The sequence below is a fragment of the Cervus elaphus genome, chromosome 4 (assembly GCF_910594005.1).
Source record: "Cervus elaphus chromosome 4, mCerEla1.1, whole genome shotgun sequence".
Taxonomy (NCBI): domain Eukaryota; kingdom Metazoa; phylum Chordata; class Mammalia; order Artiodactyla; family Cervidae; genus Cervus; species Cervus elaphus.
The window spans coordinates 57218538-57237746 of NC_057818.1; the positions used below are offsets into that span (position 1 = coordinate 57218538).

The window sequence follows — 19209 nt, forward strand, 5'->3', positions numbered from 1 at the left end:
CCTGCGCCGGGCGGGGGAGGGGGCCGGGCCGGGGGGAGGGGGCCGGCAGGGGAGCGCGGGGGCCCCCTTGGCGGGAGACGGGGGAGGGGCGAGCGCGGGGGGAGGAGAAGGGGGAGGCACTTCCGGTCTGGGCCCCCCCTTCGCCCCCCTCCCCCCTCCCGAGCCCTCCCGCGCAGGTGCAGAGCGAGGGAGCGCGGGGAGAGGGACGCACAACATCACACGAGACGCCTCGCAACCGCGTGCGAGGGACGCGCGGACACCGAGCCCCACTTCCCGAGCCGGGGGGGACGGCGCGGCGAGAGAGACCCCGGGAGGGGACGCACAACCCTCCCCCCCCCGCCCCCCACAGCAGACAGACGCACGATGCACCCCGACAGTCTGGAAGGGGCCGGAAAGGGAGAGCCAGGACGTTTGGACTGGGCGCCAGAACAGGGAGAGACACCCCTCCCCGCAAAGAAGTCCAGGCGGAGGGACATCCACGCACCACGGCTCCCCGCCAGAGAGCCACAGACCCCCGGGGAGAGGACAGAGCGCAGCAGAGGCCAAGAGGGGTGACACGCGGCGGGACGGCACAGCTCCGGCAGGGAGGCAGGGTCACAACACGGGCCAGGCCACCCCAGACAGGGCCGGGGAGAGCGGAGGGTGGGGGGGTGGGGAGGAGAACCTCAGACATGCCGCGCGCAGGGCCGCACATGCCAGCGGGCAGGAGGGGAGGAAGAGGGGGGCCACGCACTTGACAAGCAGAGGAAAGAGGAGGAAGAAGCTGAGCGACTACCCTCATCCAGCTGGTAGAGCAAACGACCCCCAAACCAAAGCCAAGGGGAGACCCAGAGACACTGACAAGAGACGAGAAGCAGGGGCTGATGGGGAGACTCCGGGTGGTGGGGGGGGGACCTCGATACTCACCCAGTGCCCAGAGCCGGAGACGTGCCAGGCGAACACGCACAATGGTCAAGCGCCTCGGACACTTGGGGCGCAGGGTGGCACCCCAGTCCCACCCTCTCTTCCCATATTGTCACTTCTCTCCTCCCCCCCACCCCCACCCCGGGCCCTCCCCCGCCCCGATCCATCCCCACTGGCCAGAACACAGACACGTAGGTTTGGACACATTTAATGGAAGGATGCTACGAACAAGGAGACCCTTCCCTGGATCAGGGGGAGCGGTGTGGGGGGGGATGTCATCTTTCAGATGCCCAGTTATGACCATCCCTCCCCCACAGCCGGCCCTTCTGGAAGCTCAAGCCCTGGAGTCCTCCCCTCTTCCTCCCTCCCCTCCCCCAACACCCCAGGTCCTGAATTCCAGATCAATCGGACAGACACAAATGCATGCACACAACTTTATGCGTTAATGCGCACACACAGCGACGTGCATGAAGAGGGACAGGCATGTGCAGAGACCCACCGCCGGTCCCCAGGTGGTAAGCAGACACACTGGACATCTCTGGAAAACACTGGCCCTCATTCTCAGACACAAGGATTCGAGGAAAGAGAGGTGCAGAGAGAGACAGCCACACACTGAGCCACAATCGTGCACCAGAAATGACAGCCACAAATGCACCCATCTGTACCGAGCGGGACACACCCTCTCGCTGTCACGGGCATGTGCACAGGGCTAGAACTCCAAGGGCCTCCGGCCACACATGCACACAGACACGTGTCATGCACACCTACAGAGGCACACGGGCAAGAACACGCCTGGGGAATCTGTACAGGGATGCTCGCCGACTGTGTGAGACGGTCACGCACAGGGGGACGGTAGCTCTGGGGGTACACACGCACATCCATACGCCCCCAGGCACCCCTTCCTTCCCATTCCTGACCCCGTTCCCTCCCTTCCCCTCCCCTCTCACCTCCCTGGGCCAATCCCATCCATCAAGCTTCAGAAGCAAGTCAGCCAGCAGCCAGGGAGGGGAAAGGTGTCAGTGTGCCTTCTCCCCGCCCCCACCCCACGTGGCCGGCTCTGCTGTCCGCCCCCCACCTCCCCCCACACGGCCAGCATGGGATGCACACACTTCCGCCGCACAGGACTGCACAGAGATGCGGCACATGAAGGAGACGGGAGCCTCCAGCCACCATACAGGGGAGCTCCCCAGCCCCCCAGGCACCCCCACCTTGCCCCAGTCCACCTCATTGGCCTCTGGCTACCCCAGAGCTGGGCAGTCTCAGTGGCTGCCAAGGATGGTTTGGGGTTGAGCTGTGTGGTCTGAAGCTAACCCTGCCTCCCTCCACCCCGATCAAACGTTAGAGGGATCAGATGAGAGAGGGGGCTTTGAGGTGGTGGACTTACTTAAAAGGTGGAGTGGGAGGGATGTGGAGTGGGGGGGGGGTTGCCCGAGGGTGTAGGACATTTACCTTGGGGCATCAAAGCTGTCGTAGGAGCCCACGGTATAATGCCGGAAGAGTCTCTTTGCCTTGTCACTTCGGCTTTCTGCAGGGGGACAAAGGATGACCTTGGATCTTCTACTCTGGAAATCATGGGTTCATCCCCTGGGGTCCTGGCCCAAGCCTTCCTTTCGACCTCTCACCCCCACCAGGAGGGGGAAAGGAAGGGACATGAAAATCTAGAGTAAGTCGGGGACACCTGGGGGTGTTACCTTGCTTTGCTTCCTGGGAGCGGTTGGCCACCTCTTCCAGGCAGTCAGAGGGGAACCAGCCAATGCGACCTTTGACCTGGCCTTCCCAGAAGCCTCCTTCCCCGATGCTAAGCACTGGATGGGGAGTGGGGACACAGAATAGAAACATTTCTGCATTTCCCTGCTGCCCACACCTCCCCTACCCGGCCTGCTCCCAACACTTGATGCACAGCTTTTCCACAATTTTCAGCACCTTGCCCAGAACCCGGCCCGAGGGCATCCCCAGGAAGGGGCACAGGGGGAGTGTGTGTGTGCTCAGTCATGTCCGAATCTTTGCCGTCCCATGAACGGTCCCGCCAGGCTCCTCTGTCCTTGAGATTTCCCAGGCAAGAATACTGGAGTGGGTTGCCATTTCCTCCTCCCAGGGGCTCTTCTGGACCCAGGGATTGAATTTGCATTGTTTTCTGCATTGCAGGCAGATTCTTTAGTTTAGCCATCAGGGAAGCCCCACAAAGGGGAATGGGGAGATAGTCACTCCTGCATAGTAGCTTCCTGAACACAACGGGGACACCAAGAGGCACTGGGGAAAGGAGCTGTGTCCCATGATGTGGTCCTTGCAAGTTAGGGACATGTCCACAACTGGCTCTCATCGCCCTGGGTAACCAATCACAACTCAGTTATTCCGTAATTTCCCTAAACCCCCGCTAGGCTCCTAGGTCACGTGCAATACCTCATCACTACCCCTGCCACCTCCTGCAGTCTCCTTGTCACTAAACCTTTTGTCCTCTGTTCCCAGACCCCTCCTTCTGTCTCTCTTTGCTTCCCCTGGCTCTAGATGGGAGATTAGAATCGTCTCTCCTTCTCTCCGCTGCTCGTTACCGGAGGCCCCTGCCCACCACCCCTACCCCTTAGACATGGGGCATACGCTGACCCACAATGATGGGCAGGAGGGACAGCTGATGTCTACCCAACTCTCACCGGGGCCAGGACCCTAAGAGGGGCACTGTCATACTGTCATGTGCCCCATTTTACTGATGGAGAAACAGAGGCTCGGAGACACTCAGGCGCGTTTGCTCCAGGTTTGGCAGCCTGGATTTGAACACTCCTGTTTTGCTACCTCTCTGTTCTAGTGCTTTGCTGCTGCTGCTCCTGATCATGACGAGAGCGAAAGGAACAAGCCCACAGCCGTCCACCTCTCCAGCACCTTTCACAGCTCTCTTCCCACTTGGCCCTTCACATCCTTCACTCACTCTATCCTTACACCTCGGTAGGTAACAATTGATTTCCCATTTTAAAGGTGAAGTTGAAGCTAGAATAGAAACACCTCTTGCCCAGGGGTGGCTTGAGCCAGGCCAGGGTTGGGGTTGGGGCCATCTGATGCTTTGCCCTGCACCGATCACCTCCTCTGAGAGGGTCTGGGGAAACCCCAGCCAGGAGGTGCTCCAGGTTACGGAAGAGAGCAGATGTGTGTCAAGAGGTCTGGGCTCTTGGCTGACTCTGCCTTGCCCAGCTGGATGATCTGGGAATCAATCATTTGTTCACTAAACAAATATGTATTTCGTGCCAGTCATGAGTCAGACGTCAGGCTAGGAACCAAGTAGAGTTGTTGTGTTAGTTGCTCAGTCTTGTCCGACTCTTTGTGACCCTGTGGACTATAGCCCGCCAGGCTCCTCTGTCCATGGGATTCTCCAGGCAGGAATACCGGAGTGGGTTGCCATGCCCTTCTCCAGGGGATCTTCTCAACCCAGGGATCGAACCTGGGTCTCCTCCGGCACTGCAGGCAGATTCTCTACTGTCTGAGCCACCAGGGGAGTGAGTAGAGCTGTCAGACACAGCCAACGTGGTTCCTGTCCTCACGGAGCTTCCAGACTGGCAGCCGGGGGAGACATAACTCTACAAGTGACCCCATGATTGGAAAACTGAGGTCAGGGCTTGAGAGGGGAAAGGAAAGGAATTTTGGAGAAAGACCAGATAGGAGTATATAAATCCGATGAGGGGATTTCTGTGGTGGTCTTAGAGGTTAAGACTTCGCCTTCCAACACAGAGGGGTGTGGGTTCGATCCCTGGTTGAGGAGCTAAGATTCCACATAAACCATAAAACAGAAGCAATATTCTAACAAATGCAGTAAAGACTTTAAAAATGGTCCACATCAAAAAATCTTTATAAACAAATAAATCTGATGGCATAGGGGGATCAGGAAGGCGTTTCAGAGGATGTGACATACAGGCTGAGACCTGAAGGATGCTGAGTGTGGAGGAGGCAAAGAGAGGGGAGAAAGCCTTTCCAGGCAGAAAGAACAGCATGTGCAAAGAGTTTAGGGTGGAAAAGGACTTGGGGAGTTTGAGGAAGGATGAGGAGAATAAGGTCCCTGGATCCCTGCAGGTGAAGGGAAGAGTAGCCTGAAATGAGGTCGTGTGGAGGGCAGGGTGGGCAGTGGAGGGGCCTGCAGGCCAGGCTGAGGCCCTAGGCTTTGATCCTGAGAGCAGAGGGAGTCTGCTGCCTTAATCGGGCAATGAAGAAGACCAGTGACATCATGGATGTGGGTGTGCTCTGAGGCAATCAGGGAACTTTTAAGGAAAGGACAGGATATGAAATCCAGGCAGTGCATCGGATGACTGGGCTTGACATTCAGAAAGACACACAGAAGATGCAGCCCATGGCCCTCTGCCTGTGGGAGGGTCCCTCACCTCTGATCTCAGCTTCCCTTTCTTCTTTTGCACAGACCTGACCCCCACTCCTGAGAGTCCCTTGGACAGCAAGGAGATCCAACCAGTCCATCCTAAAGGAAATCAGTCCTGAGTATTCATTGGAAGGACTGATGCTGAAGCTGAAACTCCAATACTTTGGTCACCTGATGCGAAGAACTAACTCAATGGAAAAGACCCTGATGCTGGGAAAGGTTGAAGGCAGGAGAAGGGGACGACAGAGGATGAGATGGTTGGATGGCATCACTGACTCAATGGACGTGAGTTTGAGTAAACTCCGAGAGTTGGTGATGGACAGGGAGGCCTGGCGTGCTGCAGTCCGTGGGGTTGCAAAGAGTCGGACACGACTGAGCGACGGAACTGACCCCCCACCTGGCCATACACACAGACACACACATACACACATTCCCCTGGCACGCTGCCCCCCTGCCAGAGACACTGTCCCTGCCTGGCCCCCACAGTTAGCTCCTGCATTTGGCCATTCATCCATCCACCTGTCCACTCAGCAGGTATGCACTGAGGCCCTCTGTGTCCCGGGTCATTAACCTGGGCCCTGATGACCCGGCCCCCGGTGACATGTGATCTCATCTTCAGAAACTCAGGCACCAGGGAGACAGACTACAAGACAGATGTAATTCCACAACCCGACTGACGCTCTGACCCCGGCACGCTCTTCAAGGCCCACTTAAACCATGTCTCCTGTGGGAAGACACCCCCCACCCCCGGACTCAGCTTCCCCCAGGGCCGAGGGTCTTTCCCTTCCTTCTAAGTGCCCCTAGTGGGGCCGCGTGTGATGATGACAGCTGGCCTTACTAGGTGTGAATCACTGTTCTGGGGGCTTTCCAAGAGCTGACTCCTTTAATCCTCGCAAAGGTCCCATTGTACAGATGAGGACACTGAGCCCCGGAGAAGTCACTTGCCTGAGGCCACCCTCAGGAAGTGCAGGAGCCGGGACTTGAACCCAGACAGCCTGGTTCTCAACCCCTATGCGACTTGGCTCGTCTACCAGCCTAGAGTCAGGCAAAGAATTGCTCCCCCGCCTCCAGTGAACTACGGCTGGGTACTTCCTGTCTCCAAAGCACCATTCTGTCCAAGAACACACATCCGCAGCCTTGCGAAGTCTGCACGCGGGGGATCCTGGCATGGTTTTCCAGAGGAAGGCAGGGAGGCAGAAGAGAGGCAAACCCCCATGAGAGCAGCCTCTGTTCAGGAAGCCCTCGGCAGGGACCGGCTTCACCTACTGCCCATCTCATCAGAGCCCGGGGAAGCGGGCACCAACACCCCGGGTCTCAGATGAAGACGCCCGGCAGAGGCAGGTGAAGTCAAGGCAGTGTGTCCCTCACTCTCCGCGCAAGAGAGCGAGAAGAACTGTGCGCTCGGACTGGGGACCTCAGGCAAGTCGCTTCACCCGTGTGAGGCTTTGCCCCTTTGACTGTACAATGGGCTCCGGACACCCGCCCTCGAGGGTGGCGGTGAGCGAGATGGGACCTCGTGGGGTCGCTGTCCCAGAGATGCTCATCTCCTCTCTTTTGCCTGGACCCCACCTCCTGGCAGCGCATCTGAGCTCCGCTGTGTGCCCCTCGGAGGTGGAAGGGGCACCTAGGTCTCTCTGAGGTCTTCAGGCTGCCCTGGAAGCTCCAGGTTCTGGACAACTGTTGGTCGCAGGCCCCTCCCTGAGAAGGGGGTGAGTTCCCCTGCTGACCCTTGCCCAAACCCTTGCCCCTTTACCTTTGATCTTTTCGCCCTTGCTCAGGGAGATCTCCCCCTCGCCTTGGGCCTGGTAGGACTTCACGGCCATGAAGGAGCGTCCAGGGACGGCCGAGTAGAGCTTCCTGCGTCTCCCGCGGCTGCCCAGGGAGCCCCCGGGGCCCCCGGAGCCCCCCGTGCCCCCGGCCGGCCCGTCCCGGGGTGTCCCGCTGGAGCTGCATACACAGAGGGTGTGAGAGGCAGGGGCGAGTGGAGGGAGGGGGCGCCTCTGGGAGAACAGGGGTCCTTGGGGGGGGGTGGGAGGTGGAGCATCAGGGTGGGGGAGGGGGTCTGAGTGCCTTTTCCGGCTCTGATTCCTCGGGGGCCGGGGGTGGGGGGTGGGGGGGGGGAAGAGGGCATTTGGGGGCTCCCCTGCCTGCCCGCTGTGGGCCCGCCGGCCCCCTTTCCTGCCTCCTGGCTTCCGGCTCTGTCCCCTCCCACGGGCCTGCACACCCTGCCTGATTCAGCTTCCTGAAGCTCTGCCTGTGTCATCCCTGCCTCACGAGCCTTCGGCGACTCCCAGCTTCCTCCTGGGCTGGGTCCAGCGCCTCTCCCGCCATCCCCAGCCCGCCACCATCTTCCTCCCGCCCACCCCCTCCCTGTCCCCCTCCAGCCGGCTCCCCCCAATGTCCCCTGCTCATCCTCCCCGCCTCCAGCCTCATCTCCAGGCATGGAAGCCCCTCCAGTCTCCCTCCTCGCCCACCCCCACTCCGCTGAGCTTCCTCTCACCTTGCCCAGGCTGTCTTATGTCTCTGCCTGCATGTCCTCAGGGGCTGGAACCAGCCTTTCTCTTGGGCACCCTCCCCACCCCTGGCCCACGGAGTGACTACTGAGCTAAACTCTGGTGCACTGGAATACACGGCTGCGAGACTGGTTCACAATGCCCTCACTGCCTCGGGGTCAGGAGGGAGACCTGGTGGTCCGAGGTGGGGACCAGTGCGTTGGATGGAGCGCGGTGGGGGGCAGCCGTGGCTCCCAGGAGGGATTCAGGGGCTGGGGGTCTGCGGGACCAGGGCTGAGCCCCCCCTACCTGGGCCGTCCACGAGGCTGACGCTTGGCCTCCTCGGGGTGCCTCCCGCGGGACGGGGAGCGGGCCCGGGCGCCCCGGGGGCTGCTGGCACTCCGCAGGGTCCCGCTGCTGAGCTTGGCGCTGGGGGCGGTGGGCTGCGCCTGGCCCTGGGGCCCTGAGGTGGGGCCGGGGGCCCCCGTGGACGAGGTCCCCGGGGCGGCGAACACCATCCAATCGGGCAGGGCCATGCTGGTATCACTGTTGGCCCGCAGCAGCGCGGGGGGCACTGTCAGCCCTGTGCCTGGGGGTCCCCGGCGCCGGGCTGCGTACTTGGGGGACTCCTGGAAGGGCACTGAGGTGGGCACGGAGGCCGGGGGGCAGGTGGGGAGACACACAGGAGGCAAGAGACAGTTGGGGGGGGAGGCACCGGGGGAGAAACAGATGAGAAAGAGTGGGGCTCCTGGACCCCAACCCCTCCCGCTGCCCAGGTGCTCACGGTCCTCTAAGGTTTATTTGGTCCCATCCTGGCCCCCAGATCAGGTCCGCTGACTCCCCATCCCACCATGCACCCCCCCTGCAAGGACCCCAACTTCTCCCCTTAGCTCGCTCACCCACGTCCTGTTCTCGATGGTTTCGGATCAGCTCCCCAAGTTCAAAATTCCCAGCGATTACTGCCACCTGGCGTGAGGGGGTAAGGGAGGCCCAGGTAGGAGAGAGAGAGAAAAACAAACAGGAAACACTGTGAGGTCTCCAGCCAGCTGCCCTGCACCCCCCAACCTTCACCCCAGCAAGTCCAGCCTCCCTCTTCTCCGAGACCGCCTGCCTCCCTCCCAGCTCCCCAAAATTTACCCCTCTGAGTTTTACACGCCTCCCCCAAGCCGCCCCAACAGACCTGGAAGGGGGTCTGTCCACTGTTATTCTTGACATCCTTATTGGCCCCTCGATAGAGAAGGATCCTAGCACACGTCTCCTGGTGGACAGTGGCACGGGGTGAAAGGGAAGAGAAAAACAGTTAAGGCCACCGCGAGTGGACACAGACACTGCGCTAGAGCCTTTGGAACCATCTGGTGGAAACCCGCCCTGCTCTGGACAGCAGCCACTGGCCCTTTAAACGTGGCCAGTCTACACTGAGAGGTGCTGTGTATGCAAAATGCACACCGGCTTTCAAGGACTTGAAAGATGTAGTTTAAATCTCTCCAGCAGTTTTTATGGGGGCTTCTCCGGTGGCGCAGCGGTAAAGAATCCGCCTGCCAATGAAGGAGATGCAGGAGATGTGAGTTCGATACCTGGGTTGGGAAGATCCCCAGGAGGAAGAAATAGCAACCCACTCCAGTATTCTTGCCTGGAGAGCCCCATGGACAGAGGAACCTGGTTGGCTATAGTCCATGGGGTCGCAAAGGGTCGGGCATGACTGAGTGACTAACACTTAAGCACAGCACAACAGTTTTTATACTGATTACTTGAAAGGATAGTATTTTTGAAACAAAATATGCTACTAAAATTAATGTCACCTGTTTGTTTTTTCCTTTTATTAAAAAAGTGTCTCCTGGGATACTTAAAATTGCATGTGACTTGGGTTATAGTGTATTGGATGGCTACTAACCTAAACCAGGGTTTTCTTCTTATTATTACTATTTTACTGAAGTATAGTTGATTTACAATGTTGGGTCAATTACTGCTATAGAGCAAAGTGAATCTGTTATACACACATACACACATATTTATATCATTTTTTGAAATTTTTCCTTTCCATTACTGTTTGCCCGCATGCGTGCCAAATCGCTTCAGTCGTGTCTGACTCTTTGCGACTCCACGGACTGTAGCCCTCCAGGCTCCTCTGTCCATGGAGATTCTCCAGGCAAGAACACTGGAGTGGGTTGCCATGCCCTCCTCCAGGGGATCTTCCCAACCCAGGGATCAAACCCACGTCTCTTAGGTCTCCTGCATTGGCAGGCGGGTTCTTTACCCCTAGTGCCACCTGGGAAGCCCGTTTAATGGTTTATCACAGGAGACTATAGCTGTCTGCACTCTATAGTAGGACTTTGCTGTTTATCCATTCTATATATAATAGCCTGCATCTGCTCGCCCCAACCTCCCAATCAGGGGCTTTCATCATTAGCACTACTGACACTTAGGGTCCAGACAAGTCTCTGTAGCCAGGCCACCCTGTGCATTGCAGGCCACCCTGAGCATTGCAGGCCACCCTGTGCATTGCAGGTCATCCTGTGTGTGCGTTGCATTGAGCAGCATTCTCTGGTCTCTGCCACTAGATGCCAGTGACACTCCCTCCTCAGTGGTGACAGTGAAGAACGTCCACAGGCACTGCCAAATGTCCCCTAGGGTGCGGGAGCATCCAGCTTGAGAGCCACCAAGTCAGACCTCTTGGGGTGGGGGACTTACTATGTTGCATGTCAGAGCGCCTTAGAGGCGGTAGCCACTGACTGGCCCAACAATTCCGTGAGATGGAAATGACTGTCCTCATTTTACAGACGAGGAAACTAAGGCTTCGAAGGGAGCCGGTGACAATCAGCCCTCGGATTCGAGCCCAGGTGTGTCTGACTCCTGAGCCCTTACTCGAACGCTCTGCTAGACCCAGAAGGAAGGAGGCAGGAGGCAGTGGGGGCCAGGGCTGGATGGTCGAGGGGGTGGGAGACAAATGCCATCCAAGTCCAGATCGATTCCTTGCCAGTGTCAGTCACAACAGACCCAAGGTCCTTGTCCTGGTCTGGGAGGCCCCCCACTGATCTGCCTGCCCTGCCACCCCCAGCCCCAGCCTCATCGACCTCATCTGCTACCATCTTTCCTCACTCCTCTGGCCTCCCTTCTCTGGCAGGCAGGCTCGTGCCCCAGGGCCTTTGCACCTGCTGCTTCCTCGACTTAGGAGTCTCTGCCCCTAGCTCTCTACACAGCTCATTTCCTCACTTGATTCACATTTTTGCACAGAGGCCAATTCTTTAGAAAAGGCCCCTCTGATGACCTTGTCAAAAATAAACCCCTGACCTGTTCCTGGCTTTATGTTAATTTATATGATACCTGCTGTGTGCTGGGCATTCTTCTAAGTCAGAGTTAACTCGTTTTCCTTATAATACTGCCTCCCTGAAATTACATTTCGATTTTATTCATCTCCAGCATCTCTCCCCACTCCATTGTCTATTTTGGAGAGGCAAGGTTTTGTCTGTGGCACCCACGGCCTGGCATGGTGCCTGGCCCATAGAACCGTTCAAAAACGGTTGCTGGATGAGGGGAGCCCTCCTCCTCTGTCTTGGCCTGGCCAAACCCAACCTGGCCTCCAGCTCAGCTCCACTCCAAATCCCCCAGATGCCAGTCTAACCAGCATTCACCAGACACTTCCTCGGTCTCACCCTCTTCACGTGACAGACCCATCAAGGATGCTTGTACGGGTCCCTCCTACAGGACAGGCTCAGAGAAGGCAAATCCGTAGCCAAGGTCCCACAGCCAGTCAGTGGGGCAGCTGGGACTCAAACTAAGCTTTCTGATTCTAGCGCTCATCTGTCTACCCTGAAAACACAACTCTGATCGCCCAAGTCCGATGGCTCCTGATTGGATGGCAAAGTTAGCCTGGTTCATTTTCTGGGCGTGTTTGTGAGTGTGACTGTGTGTCCCTGTGTGCACATGCTGTCTCCCCGACTCGATGATAAATTGGTGCCGTGTGTGTTTTTGCATATCTGCCTGCCCCCACCGTCACTGTGCCTAGCCCAGGCCCAGGAGCATCTCTTTCATCTCAGCCAGGAGTTCGCTCCACCCCTGAGCACCCCGTATGTACCGGGGTGCTAGCACTCATCCCACTGTATTGCAGTGATTCGTTTACACATCTGCCTCTTGGCCAGACTGTGAACCTCCCCCCACCCCGCCCTCCCGAGGACGGGCGTCATACTGTGTCTGATTCATCTCACATCCGGGCACACAATAGGTGCTCAGGAAATGGGCCTGGAAAGGATGAGGATGTGCAGTTGAGTCATGCAAAAGTCATTCGTTCAAATCATTCATTCATTCCTGGAGTCATTCAGTCTATCTCGAAGCAAATGCCTGTTGAGTGTTCTGAGCCGGATGCTGTGCGTGGTCTTGGCGGGGGATTCAAGGTATCTGATCCATCATTCATTCATTCACTCTCACTCATCCAACAAAGATGCATCTAAGTCTACTATATGTCATGGCCTTGGGGCAGAGCACTTGATCAGACTCAAGCCCCACCCCTGAGGAGCTCACAACCCGCACATGGCCCTGACCCTCAGCACCAGAGGCTAGATGGGCTGGCCAGGAGACCAGAGGGGCAGAGAGTGAGGAAATCTTTCAGACCCAGCTCTGGGCCTTGGGAAGCTGAAAGTCTGGGAGGGAAGAGGAGTGGAGAGAAAGTCGGAGAAGAACTTGTGTTTGTCAAGCATCTATTTGCTAAGTACCATGCTGAGAGCGAGCCAAACATTCACACCCTTGATCCTTTTCAAGGTAGAGGTTACTGACCCATTTTACAGATGAGAAAGTAGAAGCTCAAGGAGAGGGAAATGGCTGACTCATCTGACCCACTCGGAGTAATTGTTCCCTCTCTATATGACCCTATGGACCGTAGTCCACCAGGCTCCTCTGTCCATGGGATTCTCCAGGCAAGAATACTGGAGTGGGTTGCCATGCCCTCCTCCAGCAGACCTTCCTGACCCAGGGATCGAACCTACATCTCTTGCTTGGCAGGTGGATTCTTTACCACTAGGGCCACCTGAGAAGCCTCTCTCTCTCTATCTATACACTACATTTTCCCTTTCAAATTACCGGTATGGTTTCTGTCTCCTGACCAGATCCTGACTGATAACAGTAATGATAATGAGAATAATCATTATTATTAGCATAGCTGCCTCCTAGGGATGAGCACTTATCATGCATGATCTTTCATCCCCTTCAATCAGCTGCTGTTATCCTGACTTCAGGGAGCCGGATGGAACCTCAGAGAGGGGAGGGGACTTGCTCGGGGTGCCCTGGCCTGCACACCGGCTGTGGGGTCAGAAAATCCAGAATGAGGCCCACATGGGGAGCGGGAGAGACAGACGCACCGGGGAGGGGAAGTACAGGCAATTGGACAAACACTGCGTTCTCCCTGCTCGGGCGGGCGCCGAGCGAGCAGACTGCTTGCTGCCACAAGGCGGCTCGTGGCTACCTGCCACATCCTGGCACTGCACGTTCTGATGAGAGGGGCTGGGGCTGTTCTGGGAGACTTCCTGGAGGAGGGGGGAAGAGGCTGATGGGTCAGCTGCAGCATGCCAGGCCCTGGCCTCGTAAGACCTGAGGCAACCGTCCAAGGGCAGGGAGCCTTGGGAAGCAGGTGTTGAGACTGGGGCTGCGGGGACTGGGCTGATCTGCCCAGGCTCCCCCAGTGCACTGGTGACAAACCAGCTGGGGTCATCAGGCTGAAAGCCCCAGCTTTTATCAACCCAACCAGCCACGACAGCACAGCTACAGCGGGTAACCAGCTCTTCACTGCTCACCTCCATTCAGAGCTCTTGAGCTGGGGACCGTCCACCCAGCCCTGAATCTCTACAACTTGCAACACACTCTTGTCCCCCTTGGGGACTGTCCCTCATCCCCTGCAGTAGGTGCTCCTGTGGCAGCTGAATGGAGACCCATTAGACGCAGAACCCTTGGGGATTAACATATACACACGGCATGCGTGCATGCATGTGAAGTCGCTTCAGTCACATCCGACTCTTTGCGACCCCATGGACTGTAGCCCGCCAGGCTCCTCTGTCCATGGGATTCTCCAGGCAAGAATACTGGAGTGGGTGGCCATGCCTTTCTCCAGGGGATCTTCCCAACCCAAGGACTGTACCCGCATCTTTTATTTCTCCTGCTTTGGCGGGTGGGTTCTTTGCCACCAGTGCTACCTGGGAAGCCCAGCATATACACACTACTATATATAAAATAGATAATCGACAAGGACCCACTGTATAGCACAGGGAACTCTACTCAATAGTCTGTAATAACCTATATGGGAAAAGCACCTGAAAAAGAATGGATCTATATTTATATATAATTGAATCACTTTGCCGTACACCTGAAACCAACACAACGCTGTAAATCACGTATACTCCAATATAAAGTAAAAATGTTTTTAAAAGGAGGACTTCCCCAGTGGTCTAGCGGTTAAGAATCTGCCTGCCAATTCAGCGGACACGGGTTTGATCCCTGGTCCGGGAAGATCCCACATGCTGCGGAGCAATGAAGCCCGTGTGCTGAAACTACTGAGCCTTGCTCTAGAGCCTGTTCTCCACAAGTAAAGTCCCACGCACAGCAGTGAAGACCCAGCACAGCCAAAAATAAAGAAATAAATGAATAAATATATCTTAAAAATTTTTTAAAGAAAAGAAACAGGACCTTGTAGTTTCCTGCATTTCCAGGAACAACCCTGACCCTCTCCCCTCTGGATTTTTCAGCACAGGCTGTGCCCTCTGCCGGGAACGCCCCTCTGCCCTCTTCTACATGACCACCTGTTGCTCTTCTTAGCTCTGATGGCATACCCTCCTGAGAGACACCTCCATCGACCCAGCGCTAAGGCCGAGCCCAGATGTGCGCCCCCACGGAGACCTGGATTCCCGGTGACCTCCCTCTGAACACTTGGGATCACACTGGCAGGGTGTGTCCCTTGATGGGAGGTTGTCTGTCTTGCTCACTACTGTCCCCTCAGCCCCTGGCTCTGAGCCTGACCCAGGGAAGGAGCTCAGGAAACAGGTCTTGAATGAATGAATGAGTGAACAAATGAACAAATGAATGAAATAGTGGAAGAGCAGGGGCGGGGGGTGGCACCAGGGGGCTGGGAGGCTGGACCCAGGAGGAGAGCAGACCTTATTGTAGAGCGCACAGATGTGCAGGGCCGTGTTCCCCGAGGCGTTCTGGGCTCCAGGCTCAGCTCCATAGAAAAGCAGATGTTCCAGATGCTGAGAATGACCCCGCTGGCAGGCCTGGAGAGGACCAGGGGTGAAGAGCCGGGTCAGACCCACCTGACCACAGCGTCTGTCTCTCTCCTCCACCTGGAGGTCAGGCAGCCCTGCATCCGCCACTCCCCCCGCCTTCTCCTCTGAGGCGCCACTCTTGCTTAGGGACCCACGCTGTCAACGTCACCAGTCATTCCAAGGCCCAGGGCTCCAGGCTAACTCCTTAGAGTCTCGGCGGTGACACCTCTGTCCTTCCTCTTTGGGGACCATGCTACTCCCCCCTCCATCCCCTGTGAGGACCCCAGCATCCACAGCCCTAGGCCCTTGGACTAGGGTTCCCGATCCTTGGACTAGGGTCCCTGATCCCTGCCCGCCCAAGGGGCCCACGCGCCGCCCACGCCACCCAACCCCTCTAGGCCGTGCGGGAGTACCTGGTGAATCTCCTGCCAGCCGTTCTCATCAGCTATGCCCAGCTGGGCCCTGTTGTACAGGAGCAGCTCGCAGCAGCGGGGGTCACCCCCCACCATAGCCGTGTGGAACAGGGGAGTCAGCCCTCGGCGGTCCTTGTAGTTGGGGGAGCCCCCGAGATCCAGGAGCGCCTAGGAAAGGTTAAAAAAAAAAAGATGACAATCACACAAGTACTGGCTCGTTATCAAGGGCCAGTTGGACGAAGAGACCTGGGTAACTCCACACGGGGTCAGAGCCAGAGCTGATGCTGCCGCGACGCCCTTGAGTGACCTTGAGGCTGGCCCTTGCCCTCTCGGGGCCTCTCTCATCCCTGTGAACAACGGAGGGACTGGGGCGATGCCTCCAGAGGACCCCTCCCTCTCACTCTGAAATCCTGCCCAGCCTTCCACCATGAGCCATGAGGCATGAGCCGCTGAAGGCGCATAATGCCTCAGTGCCCACCTACTCAACAGGCTGGTGTGGGGAACCAATCAGAGAAGGGCGTCTGGATGCTGGAGGGCCCCTGGCTGAGTGGGAGGTGTGGTGAGGTCCGGGATCTCAAGAGGCAGAGAAAGCGGTCTGGGAGGGGGCAGGCTCGGGTCAAGGAGACTCGGCTCAGCCTCACTGGGGCCAGGGGCTGGGGTGGGGGCAGGGAGTGGTCCCCCTTGAGACACGGATCTGGGCCTGGAAGACTGGCAGCTTCGAGCGTGTGAGGAGTGTTGGCGGCGCCAGCGCCGCGCGAACAGTCAGCGGTGGCGCAGTCCAACAGCACATTTCCAACATTTGCGGCGATGGAAATAGTTACAACCGCACGATCCAACATGGCAGCCGCGTGGGGGGCTACCGAGCCACTGGAAGGTGGCTAGTAAGCCTGAGAATCGGAAGTCTTAATTTTAGTTCATTTTCATCTATTTAAAACTAAACAGCCCCCCTTCCCCCGCCCGTGGCTAGTGGCGGCTGGATTGAACAAGCGCAGGCCTGGGAGGTAGGGGCTGGGCGTGAGCAGGAGTGGGGTTTGGGGGTATGTGTGTATGTGTAAAGTCTCTTCAGTCCTGTCTGACTCTTTGCGACCCCGTGGACTGTAGCTGCCAGGCTCCTCTGTCCATGGGGATTCTCCAGGCAAGAATGCTGGAGTGGGTTGCCATTTCCTTCTCCAGGGGAACCTTCCCGACCCAGGGATGGAACCCACATCTTTTATGTCTCCTGCCTTGGGAGGAGGGTTCTTTACCATTAGAGGCACCTGGGAAGCAGGTGGCAGAAGGGGTTTGGGGGAGGGGGGATGCATGAAGAGGGTCTTTCAATTCCAGGGCTGTAAGGCAGACCTTTGTGACTGGTGTCTGACTGCCTTCAGGGTTCTTCAGGAAAGGATTGGAGAAGGAGGGGGAGGGCTGGTTAGGCTGGATCATCTATGAGTCGTTGTGTTTACCAACAACTTCCGGGGCGCTCTATCCTGATCTATGGATGAAGACGCATCAAGTGCCCTTGGGGAGGGGGAGAGGAAGAACATTTAAAAATAAGATTGGGTAAGCTGACTCCATAAATGTATGCGTGCATGCTTAGTCGTTCAGTGGTATCTAACTCTTTTGGGACCCTATGGACTGCGGTCCACCAGGCTCCACTATCCATGGAATTTTCCAGGCAGGAATACTGGAGTGGGTGCCACTTCCTTCTCCAGGGAATCTTCCCAACCCAAGGATTGAACCCAAGTCTCCTTCACTGCAGGAGGATTCTTTTCCTCTGAGCCACCTGGGAAGCCTCCATGTATATACACTGAGGGTGTACGAGGTTCATCTGCTTGTAAAGGCACATTTTAGGCACTGTACTGGGACAGTAAGGAGATCAAACCAGTTAATCCTAAAGGAAATTAATCCTGAATATTCATTGGAAGGACTGATGCTGAAGCTGAAGCTCCAATACTTTGGCCACCTGATGCAAAGAGCTGACTCATTGGAAAAGATCCTGATGCTGGGAAAGATTAAGGGCAGGAGAAAAAGGGGGCGACAGAGGATGAGATGGTTGGATGGCATCACCGACACGATGGACATGAGTTTGAGCAAACTCTGGGAGATAATGAAGGACAGGGAAGCCTGGCATGCTGCAGTCCATGGGTTGCAAGGAGTTGGACACGATTGAGCAGCTGAACAGCAACAGCTGGAGGAGAGGGCTGTATTTCAGGTGAGCGAAGGTGGGGTACTGGGACTGTGAGCTGTAGGTTGAGAAGAGTGAATGGAAGGGCTGAGTTGGGAAGCGGGAGGACCAGTGTCTGGGGGAGCAGATGGAGGGACGGTGTCTGGGGGCACGGTGGGGAGCTCACTCTGTATTTTAAAGGGCACCAGGGACTTCCCTGGTGGTCTGGTGGTTAAGACCCTGCACGTCCAGTGCAGGGGGCACGGGATCAATTCCTGGTCGGGGAACTAAGATCCCACATGCTGTGCCGTGCGGCCCAAAAATAAAAAAATAAAGGGCACCAGCAAGAGTCTACATCTCAGGGAGACAGAGATAGGTGTCGGCTGCTGGCTCAGTGGGGCTGGAGAAGTTCTGGGTGTCAGGAAGTTAACACGATCTACCTGGGGACAGGGCAAGGGTCCGTGTGACCATCAGCTATAGCTGATCACCAGCCTTGAGCTGGGGAGGGTGGGGGCTCACGGAGGTTCCAGGAGGGTCTTGGTTGCAGTCAGAGGAGTGACTCTGGAGGAGGGAGGTGGACGGAGGGGCCGGGGGGATTGGCTGGACGCAGTCTGGGCGAGGAACATGGTCACTTGGGGGTGTCTCTGGGCTCTGGGGAGGGTCCCGGGAGGATCTGAAACCTCACCGTCAGAGCGAGGCAGTGGCGGGCACAGGCAGCCTTGTGTAGCGCGGTCATGCCATCCCGGGCCCGGAAGTCGATGTGCGCCCCGCCCAGGCACAGGGTTCGAATCACCTCTACGGAGCCTTCGGTCTGGGCAGCCAGTGTCAGGGGGGTCTCTGGGAGGCAGGGGGAAAGGCCAGTCACGTGCAGCCCCTTGGCCTCGTGGTCCCCGACTCCCTAGCCCTCCAAAAGCACCCCGCCCTGCCGCCCGCTCCCTACCTCCTGAATCCGAGTCGTGATAATTGGGGTCCAGCCCCTTGTCCAGCAGCCGTGCCACCTTATCAGATGTCCCGAGCTGCACGTACTCCAGGAACTTCTTCAACCCCGTCTGAGCCGTAGATGAGAGAGAGAGAGAGAGAGAGGCGGTCAGGGAGGAAGGGGGCAAAGCTGGCTTTGGAGCAGCGCCGTCCAGTGGAATCACACAGCGAGCCACACATGCCATCAAAAAGTCCCTAGTAGCCACCACTTTTTTAAAGGAAGAAGACCTTCCAATTATATTGAAATTCACTTTGACGACCTGTCTATTTCTAGTCTATCCTATATAGCCACAATATTACCTATTCAACAGGTAATCCACATGAAATTTATTCCTGAGATACTTTCAGGGGTACTGAGTCTTTGAGATCGGGTGTATATTTCACACTCACAGTGAGGCTCAGTTTGGACCTGGTACACCGCAGGTACCCGGGGGGCTGTATGTGGCTGGTGGCTCCCGCAGATGGTACAGGTCTGGATGGATAGACTGCTCGGGGGAGGACAGAGACAACTGCATGGTGGGGTGGGGGTGAGGATAAGAAGCAGCCAGGGAGCTTTCTTCCCAAGTGTCAAGGATCGTTCACTTCTGACCGAGGCAGCCCCCTGACTTACTCCCAGCTTTCAGGGGACCAGAGGAGACGCAGGGGACGTACAGTCTGAGGACTCGAGGGCAAGGTGTGTGAGTGCATA

General features: G+C 57.2%; 1 protein-coding gene across 6 annotated transcripts in view; it reads right to left on the reverse strand.

Annotated features, from left to right (window-relative positions):
• The window catches only part of SHANK1 (SH3 and multiple ankyrin repeat domains 1), a 50916-nt gene that overhangs the window by 26200 nt on the left and 5507 nt on the right, over nucleotides 1–19209 (reverse strand). For 5 of the 6 annotated variants that reach the window (XR_006340634.1, XR_006340633.1, XM_043899887.1 and 2 more), the window contains 11 exons: nucleotides 18484–18592; nucleotides 18229–18380; nucleotides 15401–15568; nucleotides 14880–14996; nucleotides 8927–9004; nucleotides 8646–8712; nucleotides 8056–8386; nucleotides 7008–7201; nucleotides 2595–2708; nucleotides 2353–2428; nucleotides 1851–1877 (listed from right to left, as the gene is read on the reverse strand). Coding sequence is in view for 4 of the 6 variants with exons in the window: in XM_043899887.1 (XP_043755822.1) it covers nucleotides 1851–1877; nucleotides 2353–2428; nucleotides 2595–2708; nucleotides 7008–7201; nucleotides 8056–8386; nucleotides 8646–8712; nucleotides 8927–9004; nucleotides 14880–14996; nucleotides 15401–15568; nucleotides 18229–18380; nucleotides 18484–18592 (1433 nt within the window). In the remaining 2 variants the exon portion in view is untranslated. The remainder of the gene's footprint in view (nucleotides 1–1850; nucleotides 1878–2352; nucleotides 2429–2594; nucleotides 2709–7007; nucleotides 7202–8055; nucleotides 8387–8645; nucleotides 8713–8926; nucleotides 9005–14879; nucleotides 14997–15400; nucleotides 15569–18228; nucleotides 18381–18483; nucleotides 18593–19209) is intronic. The other variant, XM_043899890.1, reaches the window with a different exon arrangement.